General features: G+C 35.7%; 2 protein-coding genes and 1 long non-coding RNA gene across 4 annotated transcripts in view; 2 read left to right on the forward strand and 1 right to left on the reverse strand.

The window, feature by feature from the left end:
- The first annotated feature begins 2,969 nt into the window (after positions 1–2,969).
- On the forward strand, positions 2,970–4,853 carry LOC105559051. The gene is made up of 3 exons (XM_012007064.1): positions 2,970–3,192; positions 4,039–4,200; positions 4,277–4,853. The coding sequence occupies exons 1-3, from the start codon at positions 3,126–3,128 to the stop codon at positions 4,501–4,503; spliced, it is 456 nt and encodes a 151-aa protein (XP_011862454.1). The 5' UTR covers positions 2,970–3,125; the 3' UTR covers positions 4,504–4,853.
- A 418-nt stretch (positions 4,854–5,271) lies between these two features.
- On the forward strand, positions 5,272–6,747 carry LOC105559052. Its single transcript, XR_001008720.1, has 2 exons — positions 5,272–5,976; positions 6,652–6,747. It is a non-coding gene; the product is annotated as an uncharacterized LOC105559052 (long non-coding RNA).
- A 78-nt stretch (positions 6,748–6,825) lies between these two features.
- Positions 6,826–15,235, reverse strand: part of LOC105559053 — a 10,700-nt gene continuing 2,290 nt past the window's right edge. The window contains exons 2-5 of one of the 2 annotated variants that reach the window (XM_012007065.1): positions 12,437–12,753; positions 8,951–9,511; positions 8,254–8,590; positions 6,826–8,169 (exon numbers count right to left, since the gene is read on the reverse strand). In XM_012007065.1, the coding sequence (XP_011862455.1) occupies positions 8,045–8,169; positions 8,254–8,590; positions 8,951–9,511; positions 12,437–12,646 (1,233 nt within the window). In that variant the 5' untranslated portion in view covers positions 12,647–12,753 and the 3' untranslated portion in view covers positions 6,826–8,044. The remainder of the gene's footprint in view (positions 8,170–8,253; positions 8,591–8,950; positions 9,512–12,436; positions 12,754–15,235) is intronic. The other variant, XM_012007066.1, reaches the window with a different exon arrangement.

Raw genomic sequence — 15,235 nt, forward strand, 5'->3', positions numbered from 1 at the left:
CACGATTTGAATTTGGAAATTCTCGAAAATCCAATTCTTGGAATTTTAGATAGTGCCACCTCTTTGCTGATCATGTTCTCTTGATACTTTGCCAGTTTTGCGATTTTCGATTTTCGCGATTTAAAGTTTGAAATTCTCGGAAATCTAATTTTTGGAATTTTTGATAGTGCCACCTCTTTGCTGATCACATTCTCCTGATACTTTGTTAGTTTTCGAGATTTGTGATTTTCGCAATTTGAAGTTTGAAATTCTCGGAAATCCAATCCTTTGAACATTGCTTAATCTAACTTGTAAAAATGCAAACTGAAAATTTGGAAATTACTTCGTCATTATGAGGGAAAGTGATTATTAAAAATTTGGGTAACCTCATAGAAGAGGCTTTGTGAGTTAAGGTGCATTTTGGAAATTGCTTACTCCAGAATTTTTATTTGCATACGAAGCTTCCTCTATGAGAAAGCCATATCCAAGTTTCTAATTTTCCTTCTCTTCGCATACGTGTTTCTGGCTTTTTGTCCCTCGTAACAATTTTTTATAAACAAATTATTCTGAACGTGCATCTTATAATTTATCCATAATAAATTTACCATAAATTTGTGTTAAGAAGTTGTAACGTCTGTTATCTCATCGTCAGTAATAATTCCATAAATTTCAATGAGTTTATGAAATTGATGAACTCCCATATAAATTCTTATTTAATTTGCACATTAACTCACAAAGCTTCCTCTATGAGAAAGCCAAATTTGAATAGACAACTTGCCACAATGTTGATCCCAAATTTCCAATTTGCACCTTTAAATTAAAAAAAACTGGGCCACATGTGATGAGGAAGCAATGTGAAAATTTCCAATTTGCACCTTTTTATATTTATTTATCTCTATGTATATATCTATATGTATGTATATAGGTACATAATAATACAAATAAACTATAAAAGTGAGATGAAGACACAAATATATTATACATATTACAAACATAATTGTATCAATATTTTAAAAGAATATTGCAACAACATTACTAAAGTAACATTGTAAAATAATGTCTCTGCAATATCTATGTAACATTACACTGCAATATGCAATGTTGCAATGTTACAGCAATGTTGTTGCAAATTTCTGTGCTGTATGGGTTGGGTTTCCTAATATAATTTCACTCTTCTGACGAATATACATGCCATTGTACGTACTCGTAGCACCTATAATTCTATGAATGTTCTTCTGGAGTGCAAATATTCTTAACTCCAGAATATTCCATAAATATATAAAGATTATTACAATTAGAAATCGTATATTCATAACAAAGAAGAACGTTTTTAGAATATTCGTCGAGAATGTCTTTGGAATATTCGTTCAGAATAATTTTTTAATATTCATCTAGTTTATGTATTGCACATTGTTTATTGCGTAAGACACTTATCTTATGCAAAAAGCAGTGAAACCTGTGATCATACCATATATAACCGACACGCTATATTCGATAGATTATTCTACCTACATTCGAAAAAAATTTATAGTGCCAGTCGAATATTCCACGAACATAAGATAAATATATAAGAATGACCTATGGAATGTTCCAAATGTTCTTGAAGAATATTCTTAAAATGTACATAGGAGTGTCTTGTGCTATCTATGTAGATACACATAGATACCGTGACACTGTAACGAGGGATATCACATCTGTTGAGCGCGGTTAACTCGAGTCACGCGTGACATAACCCCAGAGAACCCGAGTACACCCGAAGTCCTCAGTACCGTACATATAAACACACATGAGGTCGAGAGGGCTTCTCGATGTTCGCCTACAATATAAAATTTGTTTCGAGTCTTTAAAACTTTAGCACGTTATTTTCTATGTCGCACACTTATCTTTCGATGTCTAATTATTCGCTGAAACGATGTCAAAGTATCAATACATATGATATCTAAATATAAATTCACTTATTGTTAGATTTGCTCATATTAGTAGAACACCCTTTACAAGCAGCTGCATAAGAGGTCAGAGTGGTGCACCTCGTGGTTAATTGTGATAATTAAACAATATATGGACACGGCGTACGGATCGCCGATATAGAACAATTGATCCCGGAAATTTTATTTACCACAAAGCTAGCGCCACACTATGCGCGATTCGTTATTCGTATATTTATGAATAATGCGGAGGAACAATTTGTCGATTCGCCGTGCGCAATTCGCCATTCGCTAGCCGAGCGGTTTTTTTACTAATATTGAAACTTGACTAATTGTAGACTTATGATACAAGTTCTGTGATAACAGATACCCTGCCGGAAATAATACTACAAAATTCTACGAAACAAATAAAATATACTACCGGAATCTAAGAAATTCTACGTTTTAGAAAGTATATTATAAAAATCAACATGAAAATGCTAGAATTGGAGCACTTTTGTTAATTTTCGTAATATTCTACAAGTAAGATGTTATATTCTTTAAGATTTTGTTGTTTCTCAAATTTTCGAAACTAGTGAAGTTTTGTATTAATTTTTACAAAATTGTACATTTTCATAAAGTGCTACTTGCAATAATTTCTCGATTTGAGAACATTGTAATTTGTAGTATTATTTCGTAGATATTTTTACAAAAAAATTAATGTTTCAACGAAGATATAAAAATTTCTACAAATTTCTATGATTCGTCGAAACAATGTCGATTCGACGTCAATTTGATGGTGTCGATGTCAATTCGACAGCATTTCGACATCGATTGTTGAGCTATTTCTCGCTGGGAAGAATGCCCTTCGATATTTATACGTAAAATTAAATAATATAAATTATATGTAATATGAAATAATAAAACTATTAAAGTCTGCACAGCATTTATGGTTTGTTACATCGATAATCGTATAACAACGTTGCCCATTGGCGTTTACTATTGAGCCGTTCATTACGAATGAGACTTCCAGCGAGTAGCTTACCCCGGTTTCTCCGTTTCTGAGCCACCCGGTATAACTGGAGGGCTAGCCTAGCGCGGCGCGCGGTCAGTTGTGTCAATTATAGGCGTGGACAGAATATTGTGAATGTAAAGAGTATTTGGGGGCGTTGAATCTCTCTTTGCCGCGAGGAGTTTTTGCGAAGGAAAGTACCAAGACGTTCCTCACACTTTTTTCCCGAAATGGCCACTGGAATCCGCGTTTCCTCTCTCGCGGCGGCGTTGCTCCTCCTCTGCTACATCCAAGAAGGTATATCAAGTAGCACATCTGTAAAAATAAGTTTAATTAGTATTTTACGTTAACCTTCAAAGAACCTACTCGAGGATCGCGATTACGGGTGCTATGTACGCGCGTGTGCGTAACGTCGTATTGTTTCTGCGAAAATTTGCGTATACCTGCGATAAGGATTGTATTTCACGTATTCCTAACCTTCACCTTAATACAATTTTTAGCATCAAATAACCGAAACGGTAATAACGGCACTTAAAATACTCCTCCTACCCTAAAACGAGACAAGCACACTCTGGATGGTATATTTAAATCGACGGCGTTTAAATGTCTTGGGGGGGTGGAGGGAAGTCCCAGTAGAAAATGATTCGACGAAGCGACGTCGATTCGACATTGTTTCGATATCGATCGATGAGTCATTTCTCGCTGGGGTGTGTACTTAGGCTGCAGGCAGAGAAACGCTCAAGGACCAGTTTGACAAACATCGGTTAACTGTTAACTACCCATACAGCACGCATGTCTAAAAGACATCTTTAAGACGCCTTTAAGTTGTCTTTTAGATATGTATGACTTAAAGATGTCTTAAAGATGTCTTTTAGACATGCGTGCTGTATAGATAAGGTTCAGTCGACTTCCTATCTTTTTCCATCTTATTGTTTAAGAAGAGACAGAGAATCTATCAACCTTCAGTTAGCAGTTAACCAATGTTTGTGAAACTGGCCCTAAGGCTGCCTAAATCGTAGACGTAAAGCAAGACAGAGAAAAACTGAAGTTGTACACAATAGACTTTCACGCCTTCAGTTTTTCTCCACGTCTACGACTTAAGATGGGGGTAGAAAAGTTTTGAACTTTATTGTATTCTTTCAGGCCTTTCTATTAAATGTTGGGTCTGCAGGTCAGACTCGGATCCGAAGTGCGCGGATCCGTTTGACAATTCCACAGTACCCATTACAGACTGCAAGCAGGAGCCTGACCTGGAGCACTTGCCGGGCGTGAGACCAACGATGTGTCGTAAAATTCGTCAGAAAGGTAGCTCACCTGTAATAGCCCCACGCATACAGCCAATACACAAAGATATCAAACTGTCGCTTCTCGATTTTTACAGTTCACGGGCAATGGAGATATTTTCGTAGCTGCGCTTACATGGGCGAGCCAGGGATTGCGGGCGACGAGCGATTTTGCTTAATGCGAACTGGGACGTACAATATATTTATGGAGTACTGTACATGCAATAGCAAAGACGGTTGTAACTCGGCGCCCTACCAGTACGGGAATTGGTACCTCTTATTAATCGGCCTGATCACAACCGTCCGATACGTATTCGTCGTTTAAAAAAAAGTCTAGCCAAAGATTCTTAACAGATCTGATTCACTGGATAGTTTAGATTTCTGTAACTCTTAGCGAGCTCTGTAACATACTGGAGTGAGTGGTCTCTAAAATTTTTTGAGTGTAAATTCCACTCGAATTATGGTGTCGCTGACCAGTTCACTCTATTGGAGTGAATATTTAGTGAATTTATTCACTCAAAGACAAAAAGTGAAGAATTTCTTATTTCTTAAGCGAAACTGTTACGTAAATTATAGATTTTCAGGACATCGAGAATAGAGGAATCAGTCCCACACAGCACAGAAAGATTGCAGGAAGATTGCAGAAATGTTACATTGCAAGATTGCAATATTGCAGCAACGTTGCGCAACATTGCTGCAACGTTTCTGGAGGATTACAGCAACGTTGAAATGTCCGCCCTCAGAGAGATTGCAGTGCAACATTATAGCAATGTTGCAGTGCAATATTTTTGGAATAATTTGTTGTTGTACATAAGCAGAAAATTTACTAATTACATATGCATCCGGGCCTTTTTCAATACACAGCAAGCTATTCGAAGCAACCTAAGGAGATTATGTGGCTTCGCCATAGATGGAGATTGCGAGCAACACCGCACTGATCAAGTACTTAATAATTCGCGCATTATTGGTATCAACGAAAATAACGTTATAAAATTCTCGTAATTAGAAAAACTTTTTAAATAGAAAATATAGTATTTTTATTATTTTGGAAACATTGCTGCAATATTGCTATCGAAAGTTTGCAGTTTTATATCCCTGCAATGTCTCTGCAAGATTGCAACGTTTCTGCAATGTAACTGCAACCATCTGTGCTGTATGGGGTAGGACCACTCACTCCAGTATGTTGTAGAACTCGCTGGTAACTATCTTAACGGTTCAAGATTCACTTGTACTTACACAATACTCCTCTCATTTTACACATCGAATATCAGGGAAGACATACAAACTCCAGCAATCAAGTTTAGATATTGTAGTTATACCACGCAATTTTGTAATTTTTATAATTTTTTACACAATCAAGTGCCTTTTTATATCTATCTTTAAAGATCAATTATGGCAATTTTTTAAATATTTATAAGAAGGGATAACTTCCAGTAAGTCAGTCAATTTGCCTTGGCTTAAACTGTATTTTATCAGAAAATTACATATTTTCTAGAAATAGATTTTTACTGCTATATACAAAAATGTATATTTGTACTATTTTTTCTATTTTAATATTACTATAGTACAAATTATGAACCTTACTAATATCGAATTAGTCGATTATTATAACCCCAGATATTAAGGATAAGACTGCTAAAACCGTCCAGATTAATCATACGATCAATTTAGTGTTAACGCGGCATTTTGCTAGCTTCTTATTTTTGTATATATTTTCATAATAATATTTAGCCTTTTACTGCCATACAATATAAACAAGGCATAATTTGTAACGTTGTATCACCGGTATGCTTTATTCGTATTCGCTTCGTGCGATGATATATTATAGCGGAAAAGTAGGACTTAGGGCGCTCATGGTGGCCGAAGTTTGCATTATTTGCTGGAGTGACAATTATCGAAAAATGGAAAAATTGCGAAAGGGAAATTTAAATTGTTGCGTGTATTCATGTAAAAATGTATTTCACAGATTTGAGATATCTTTAAGACGACATAACGTTGTCTGGGATTTTACTTAAATTTCATTTAATACTTACATGTAATTATACCTTGTACGGAGTAGCATTGACAGACATTTGCGGTATCTCTCTCACACTGCATCTTATTAAATGACTTATATTTTCACTGCGCAATTCTTCAACGCAAACTACATGCGATATTGGCTTTTCCTTTCGGTATTGCACTCGGATTAAATTTAACGTCATGAATAATGGGTCCAAAGCCCGTTCGTATGATAAGGCTCATTGCAAAAGTTAGAGAAGTTAACCTACACATATAATGAAAAATCTATAGCAAATGTTTTGTAATATAACGAAAATTTTTTCATCGAAATTATAAAGAGACCTAAAACTATCAAGCTACCTCACGACAGTTTACCTAACTTGAATATTAGCAATCATTGACAGCTATTCCAGCCAAATATGCGACATTTCACCAACCGCGGCAGCACTAGTCTCTACGCACACAGCGAATAAAGCAACATATCATTTAATATGTCGCGCTCAAAATTTACCACAAAACTGTTGGATGATTGTATGAAGTATAGATAATAAAACCACTTCTGGAAACTGAATATTGACAAATATGAAATCTGAGAAACTTATCGAGCTTTTCGTCGCAGGTGAATAATGATATTAAGGACAATATGAGATATATTTATAAATAATGTTATTTTCTGTTTTTTTACATACAATACAGAACTAAATCAAATCTTATTTGTAACGAAATGTATGTGTACTTTTTGGTGTCAGCAGTTATACAAACGTACAAATATTCCTTAAAATACCGTCAAAGTATGCATTATTAAAACAATTATAAAAAGAGAAAATATGTTGATTGATATTACATTATTTTATAAATACTTTGGAATTTTTCCCATTTTATTATGTGACATTCTTATTTGAGCTGTAAAAGTACTGAAAATATTAATACTAATTAACTCATGCTTAGTGCCTTCAAAAGGGTACGGTGCAATTATGTAACGATATGTTTTGTGATTTTTAAAGCGTCTTAACATTGATGTCAAATATTTTATATTAATAAATGTATAAATAATGATTAATAGAAAAAATATTTCGATGTATCACAATTGGAAATAGCTTTTTTCTAATATCAATTCCGAATATTGATCGCCGCTTACTCCGTTTTTAGCTAGCGTGGTAATAAATATGAGCATTTGAAGTACATATAAAACTAGTCAAATTTATCGTTGCTAAAAGACATATACCTTTGACGACGCGCTTTCGTAAGCGATTACATATACGAGCATTAATTCATATAAAACTTATGTTTGCATCGAAAATATAAATTAATACTAAAATAACATGGCGAATTTATTCTTGCGATCTTATAAAATATGATATGCACTTGTTATGATTATCCATCTCACCTATACGCTTAGAGATTATCTAAATGCTTAGACAATAGTTCTTAGTTTACGGACGGTTACATTGATCGGATTTGGGACAGAAACATCGATTTCCTTCCTTAGCGGCGTCAAGGACGGTTAAAATTGACACAGGTTTTGTATATATACAGAATATGCGCGATCAAAAATTCCACCTAGATTCATGCATTTAAAAAACAGATTCCTCTTGTGTGGCCACGTAATGATTTTCTCATGTAAAATCAGCAGCGGATCGGAGGCATGAACAAGTCCAGCAAGAAAGATTCACGTAAATGTTTGCATTCGTATACGTTTCTATGGTACTCTTTGGAATAGCCTTATCGATCGGTGTCTTAAATATTTATGGCATACGTGTAGCGCTCTCGTTTTCGCTGCTGTGTCTCTAGATACCTAAGAGGAAAGTACGTCGTTCAACGGTTTTCGTAATGTTGAATAAGTTAACGACTTGTCGCGCGCCTTATTTTTATTCAAACGCCTGCCACTTCGTTATCTGCTGTCCCGGTTTCGCTAGAGCTTGCTTCCATTGCTCGCCGTAATTTCCACCGACATCGGGCCCGATCACAAAGTGGCCTACGGGAGTCTTCTTGCCTAAATAATTGCGTAATGAGAGCAGTACAATTATATATCGATGCTGTTTTTGTTTTATGAAAAGGTGAAACTTTTAACGCTTACCCATTTTATTTTTCGAGACGAACTTTACGACGAAGCTCACGTCGTTGAGCGCTCCTTTGTACGGGTTGTCGGCGACGACTCTCGCCGTGTCCGGCGAGAATTTCATGGACACCGTCGGTACAAATCGATCACTCTTCCAGAAATGTGTTACGCGACCGTTGTCGACAACCGACATCTTCAGATACATTTGTCCTTTTAGGCCCTCGTGCTCGTGCATCGTCTGAAGCGAACATCTCAGACGGTTTAGAGACAATATTAGCTGCCCGCCACTGTCTTCATCCTTCTCGCCCTTCGTTAGACACAAGGACAGTTCAACTTGCCCTTTCTTATTCTCTTTCTGAAAGAATATTGCTTCGCGTTTATTTTAATTGCAAAATTCGATCTTTTATTAACATACATATTTACGATGGCACCACAACCATTTTCAAAGAATTGTAGAGATGAAGTAAAGTGACGTAATTCTACAATACTAATCAGGTTTGTCTGGGTGAAAAAAATTTATCCGCGAGAAAATCTCCTCGTAACTGCACAGTTGTACGATAGATCGCGAGTGCATACAGCATTAGCTAGTGTCAACTAAAGATGAAATTTGCATATACATTGCAAATAACGTATTAAATTTTTTTTTTCATTCAGAAATGGTACAGCTGCGGTTTTTGCGACCGCAGGGTGCGGTCACGAAGCCGCGGAAACTTACTCTATCCTCGGCACCTGAGATACCGCTGGTGATCGGTCGTAGTGGTTTCCACAAGTCTCCTGTGCTTACGTCGCTGGTATGTTTCGATTTTGGTGGTTTGCAGACAAAGTTCTTCGGGTCAAGTGGAACTGTCGTCGCGCCCACGGTTCGCCTCTTGTCGTAGGCTCTTCTCTCCGCGGTTGTGGGTTCCGCGAGTTTGTCGGAACTCTTGCCAAAGAACTGGCTGAGAAGCTTGCCCTTGCTAGAATCCTGATTATCGCCAGAGGTGCTTTGACCCTCCTTCTTTTTCCCGCCCTTCTTCGCCGATTCCTTGGTAGGCGACGTTTTATCTTTGTCCGAGTCCTTCTTCTCAGTTGCTATCAGAGGCTTGTCTTCAAGAACCGCGTAAAGAGTCGCGACGACAAATCTGGAACCGCTAATTTCCTCCTCCACGACCTTCGACTTGCCAAACTTTTGCTTGGTCTCTTTGCGCAAATGAAAAACAAATTCCTCGTTCCACTGCGGCCAGGATTCACTCCTCGACGTGGTCTCGAACTTATCCTTTCCAGGAATCAGCTTCACCTAAAAAATTGAGATTGTCAGTTTTCTCGATATCTGACAGCAAAATCCGATTCTCGACTTATTCCGCGAGTTTTAGAATTTTGGAAACATATAAAAATGAGAATAGAAAGTCAGACAGTCAAGCGCTAGCTTTCAAAAACTTTAATAGATTTTGGCTTGCGTTCGTTTGGTGGCGAGAATACATTTTTTCTAAACAATTCTTCGAATTACATGTCCATTTCTAACTGATTAAAATATATTCCAGCGGTCCCTGACAAAGAGAAAATTTTCCTTTCGATCTACGATCGAATTTTCGCTCCGTCGTAAATAATGCAATCGAGTTATAAATCTTTACAATGCCCCTGGCAGCAGACGTTTTATTAACGATCTGTGTACACCGCGTGTTTCCGAAATATGTTGAATTGATTTCCGCTACATGTATTACACCCTCAGAAAGGATTTCTGTTATCGAGACCAAAATTATTCTTGACGCATTTATATTTCTCACAACCTCATTTAGTATAAAGATAAGACAATATCAAAATAAAATCAATAATTCTTATTCTCTTCTATGGAATTAAAAACGATTGACTTTATTATATTAAGGCAAGAGTGACTTGTATAAATGTAAGTTTATATATTCTTGCATTTTATAGAATAAATTGTCCCTACATCTTACAACGCACGAAGTTGGCACCACGATATTCGGCAAAAGACGATTCATACTATCATTTTAATCTAAACTTTAAAATTTTTCATTTAAGATTAAAATATTCCTTGCTCTACAATAAATATGATTGGCGCTATATCGATCCTATTTTATGATACATTCAAGTGTCCCCCATAAAAAAATATACATGTAAAAATATATTTAAAAATATATTACATATATTACATATATTATATTTTAAAATACACTGGTCAAAAAAATTAACGCAACAAGAAATTTACATCAAAATTTGGCGAATTTCAAATAAGCGTAACTTCGCGAAAACTGGTCGAATTGAAAAGTTTTTTTTCATTTTATAGGGCAAAGCCTCTGCTTTAAGAAACTCTTATTGGAATTTGCATTCACTCCTCATTTCCCGGAACTTTCTCAAAATCAAGATCATGCTTTTTCTCTAAAAAAATTGCACACTTTGACGCACTGTGCGGAGTGTAGTAATTTTTCTTCGCCAGTTCTGCTTACGGTATCAAAAAGTGTATACTTTTCTCTTCAATTTAAAAAAAAAGAAGTTCCTACGATTTTTTTTCACCAAATCACAGCTCATTGAAATAACCCTTGTGTTTTCGACATTACCGACGATATCTCCGTTAAAAATCATCGTAGCAAGATCGTTTTTTTTAATTAAAGCATGCCAAAGTTGGTTATTTTTTAGGTAAAAACATGTCCTTACATTTTAAAAGCTACAGCAGCGCAGATGCATTCGAGGAAAAATCTGGTGACTAGTTTTTGAAGCTGAAAGTGCAAGCTTTAATTAAAAGAAAAACGATCTTGTTACGATGATTTTTAACGGAGATATCGTCGGTAATGTCGAAAACACAAGGGTTATTTCAATGAGCTGTGATTTGGCGGAAAAAAATCGTAGAAACTTCTTTTTTTTTAATTGAAGAGAAAAGTATACACTTTTTGATACCGCAAGCAGAACTGGCGAAGAAAAATTACTACACTCCGCACAGTGCATCAAAGTGTGCAATTTTTTAAAGAAAAAACATGATCATGATTTTGAGAAAGTTCCGGGAAATGGGAAGAGTGAATGCAAATTCCAATAAGAGCTTCTTAAAGCAGAGGCTTTGCCCTATAAAATGAAAAAAAACTTTTCAATTCGACCAGTTTTTGCGAAGTTACGCTTATTTAAAATTCGCCAAATTTTGATGTAAATTTCTTGTTGCGTTAATTTTTTTGACCAGTGTATATGTGTTATATAAATTGCATATATATACATATTTATACATATAGTTGTATATATAGAAAATATTTGTATATATATTCTTGAGTATAATAAAAATATACCTTCTTTACTTATATTCATCATATATTTTAAACGGCAAAAAATGATTTAATTTCATATATGCAGGCATATATTTTATATATATTCTGATATATCTATTTTATATATTAGATTATGTACTAAAATATATTTTGCATGTTTTACGTAAATATATAGTATTTTCTTATATTTCTTCTATATCATGGGCGGCAAAAATGATTTAATTAGTTATATGCATTCTTATATTTTATATATACATATATGTATATATATAATTGCATAAGTATTGATATATTATATAATATATTTCAGGATATATACTTTTTTATGGGGGAGGGGATAATAGCATTGGATCCGAAAATTTTTTCTGTGGGTGTGGTGTTTAGCAACGGAGTCCGATTCGGCAATGCCGAAGGGAGTTGTAAGGAATGCCAGTCAATAAGATACTACAGTCAATGCCGGACTCCTATAATACGTTACTCATACAGCATTACGTAATCGTAGATAACACCCGAGAGTGCTGGGAGCGTCTCCGACTTACGCGTAATTCAGGCTCGAGTGGCGAAGCGTGGCGGAGCACGATCTTGCAGTTTGTGTACAAGCGTTGGCCTCGTCCGGCACCTCCGACGCACATTTATCGAACGACACGATCGTTTCATCTCACATCGGTGCAAATGAAATTAATTTCGTGATCGCATCAATCCTGGCTTTCGCCAACGTCGTTTACCTTCGATCTCGTTCTATTCACCCTTTGTGTCTTTTCAGAGGAACAGTTAGAAAAAGACAAAGGATGAATTAAACTAATTGTAAGTTAAACGACGTTGGCAAAAACTGTGGTAAATCTTTCGAGACATGCATCGAAGCTAAATGTGCGTCGAAAATACGAGCCATACGCGCTTTGTTTGCTCAAGTGCGATCGATCCGCACTCTCGAGCCACAGTCTCGCTTATTCTACCTTGACGACGTAGCTATTGACTCTGGTGAAGCCGAAGTTCTGTGGCAAGTGCCTGGCGCCGAGAACGGTGACGTGCAGTGTCTTGTCGTTCGGCGAGTGCACGATCTTGACGCCGATTTCCGGCTCCAGATTCTGGACCGTGCGGTCCAGCGGCGTCGACACCGTCTTCAGGCTGTTGTCGATGAAATTCCTAATCTTGGCCAGCGCCATGTTCGCTCGATTGTCCCTTCGAGGTCCCAATTACGGCTTATCGGCGGACCCGCAATTGTTTAGATAACGGTCGATCACCACAGGCTCGGTAGCGTCGTCCACGAACGCTGCAAAATTCCGTCGTGTGTGAGCGTTTTACTACGAGCTAGCTGCATGCGCGGACGCTAAAGGTGCGCTATTAATATACGCGAGTACATAATGCGCCGTCATACTTGCTCGTCCGGAGACACAATTTTCGAAACGACGGAGATTGTTTGCCGTGGATAACGACAAGCATTTCTGTAGATAACGGGAAGGCATTCCGCGGTCACATTGTTATCGTCTCCAAGGTAGAAATTGCGGCTATTGAGACATTGATATAATCCTAGTTTCCAATTACTTCCCATGTTTTATCAGCTGTGCCGATTGTTTTTAACTCGTGGGAATAGTTCCTTCAAATTGTCTCATTTATACAAACAGATGCAAATCGGAAGCACGTGGCTTTTCCGTCATCCGTAAAAGTTCTTTTTTCAATTTTGGCTCGTAGAGACAGCTTTCTGCCCATACAGCACACAAATGTTGAATCAACATCTCAGAAACGTTCCATTACAACATTCCAATATTGCATCAATGTTACGAAATGTAGATTCAACGTTGAAAAGATATTGCATAAACGTTTAATATCCGCTGAATTGTAATGTCTTGTAAACGTTACAATTTAACATTCAGAAAACATTGTTAAGTTATATTGAGTTATTGTAACATTGGTCGCGTTTAGCAGAATATTTTTACAACTGCTGAAATTTAATTATTCCACTAAAATAATAATTCAATCTTAGCTCAGAAAATTTCTGACCGTTGCAAAAATATTATACATACAACGAATTATATTGTTACGTGTAATATTTTTTAAGTGTTTTACACGTAATATTTCGTGTAACATAGTAAATTTAATATTCTTTTTAGAACTTTGAGACGGTTAATTTTAATTTAATTAGTCTTACTTTGCACGTATTAATGTAAAGAATAAACTGTACAAATTTGAAACAAATCTCACATAAATGATTTTACAAAAGAACTACCTTAACCTTTTACAGAAGTTTCAGCGTTGGCGGAAATTCTTTGCATCAAAATTTTATTAAAACGAATCCTCTTACCGATTCTCGACATATACCAACCATCCTTCAATGATATCCTCTATTCTATAGTGAAAGAATTTAGCCGATACCTCAGTCTTTACAGAAGTTGAGCAACCACAAATATTTTTAACATCTCCCATACAGCACAGAGAGATTGCAGGAACATTGCAGAATGATATCATTGAAACATTGCAATACTGCATATTGATTACGAAAATTGCTGCAAGATTGCAGCAATATTAAGATGTCTGCTTTTTGAAATATTACAACGAAACATTACAGCAACATTGCAATGTAATATATTTAAAATAATGAAACACGACTAATACATTACAATATTTTAGTGATATTTCAACATTTCAGCAATATTTGCTGAAACATTGCTACAACATTGCTGGAATGTTCTATATAGGAATATATTCAGGTATAAATAAGTAAATTAATTATAATTACAAACTTTTATTTTGGAAATTTACAGAAAATTATATATTTTTCAGTCGTTTCGATATCACATATTTATATTTGCTTATAATTACATACTTATATTTAAAATCACATATTTTGTAAGTCGTAATAAAAATATATTTTATAATTTATTTTTATTACGACTTACAAAGCAGAGTTGTAAACCGAACCGAACCATTGAAGTGTATCCGCTCCGAGAGAACGGATCAAAATTTCATTTATAAAATCGTTCCGATCCGGAGCGAACCATTTTTGATTATGATTTCAAACGCTCCGGTTTCAAACCGGAGCATGAAAAACCGGTTTTGGAGCGGTTTCTTTATCTAAAAAGGATTTAATTTATTTAAAAAGATTTACCACGTTTGAATCTTTGCTACATAGCTGGAAAGGTGGTAAATGTGCAAATTTCACCAGTTCGGTTCGATTTGCATTCCAAGTTCTAAATAATTTACTTTATTCATTCGGTTTTCGGGGCGGTTTTTAAACTCGAATCGGTTCAAAACCGCTACAAAGAACGTATTTATGCTCCGGTTTACAATCTTATTCGCTCCGGTTCGGTTTACATCCCAAGTTCCAAATAATTTACTCCGTAAATTCATCCGGTTTTCGGAGCGGTTTTTAAATTCGAACCGGTTCAAAACCGCTCCAAAGAACGTATTTTTGCTCCGGTTTACAACCCTGTTACAAAGTATGTGATTTTAAATATAAGTATGTAATTATAAGTAAATATCAGTATGTGATATCGAAACGACTGAAAAATAGATGATTTTTATATATGGTTTCATGCATTTTCAAAAGTTGTTTACAATATTTTTTTGCGTTTTTTTCAATATATTTAGTATGTGATAGCGAAACGACTGAAAATCATAAATTTTTCATTACATCACGTACTGTATACGATAATGATGCATTGGATTTAAAATTGATATTATATACAGGGTGAGTCTTTCCATATCCGACAAAATTTTTGAGAAGGTAGAACGGATCGAGATGAACGGAAAAGTCC

This window comes from Vollenhovia emeryi, unplaced genomic scaffold (genome assembly GCF_000949405.1).
Source record: "Vollenhovia emeryi isolate VEMERY1.0 unplaced genomic scaffold, V.emery_V1.0 DF939293.1, whole genome shotgun sequence".
In the NCBI taxonomy this organism is placed as follows: domain Eukaryota; kingdom Metazoa; phylum Arthropoda; class Insecta; order Hymenoptera; family Formicidae; genus Vollenhovia; species Vollenhovia emeryi.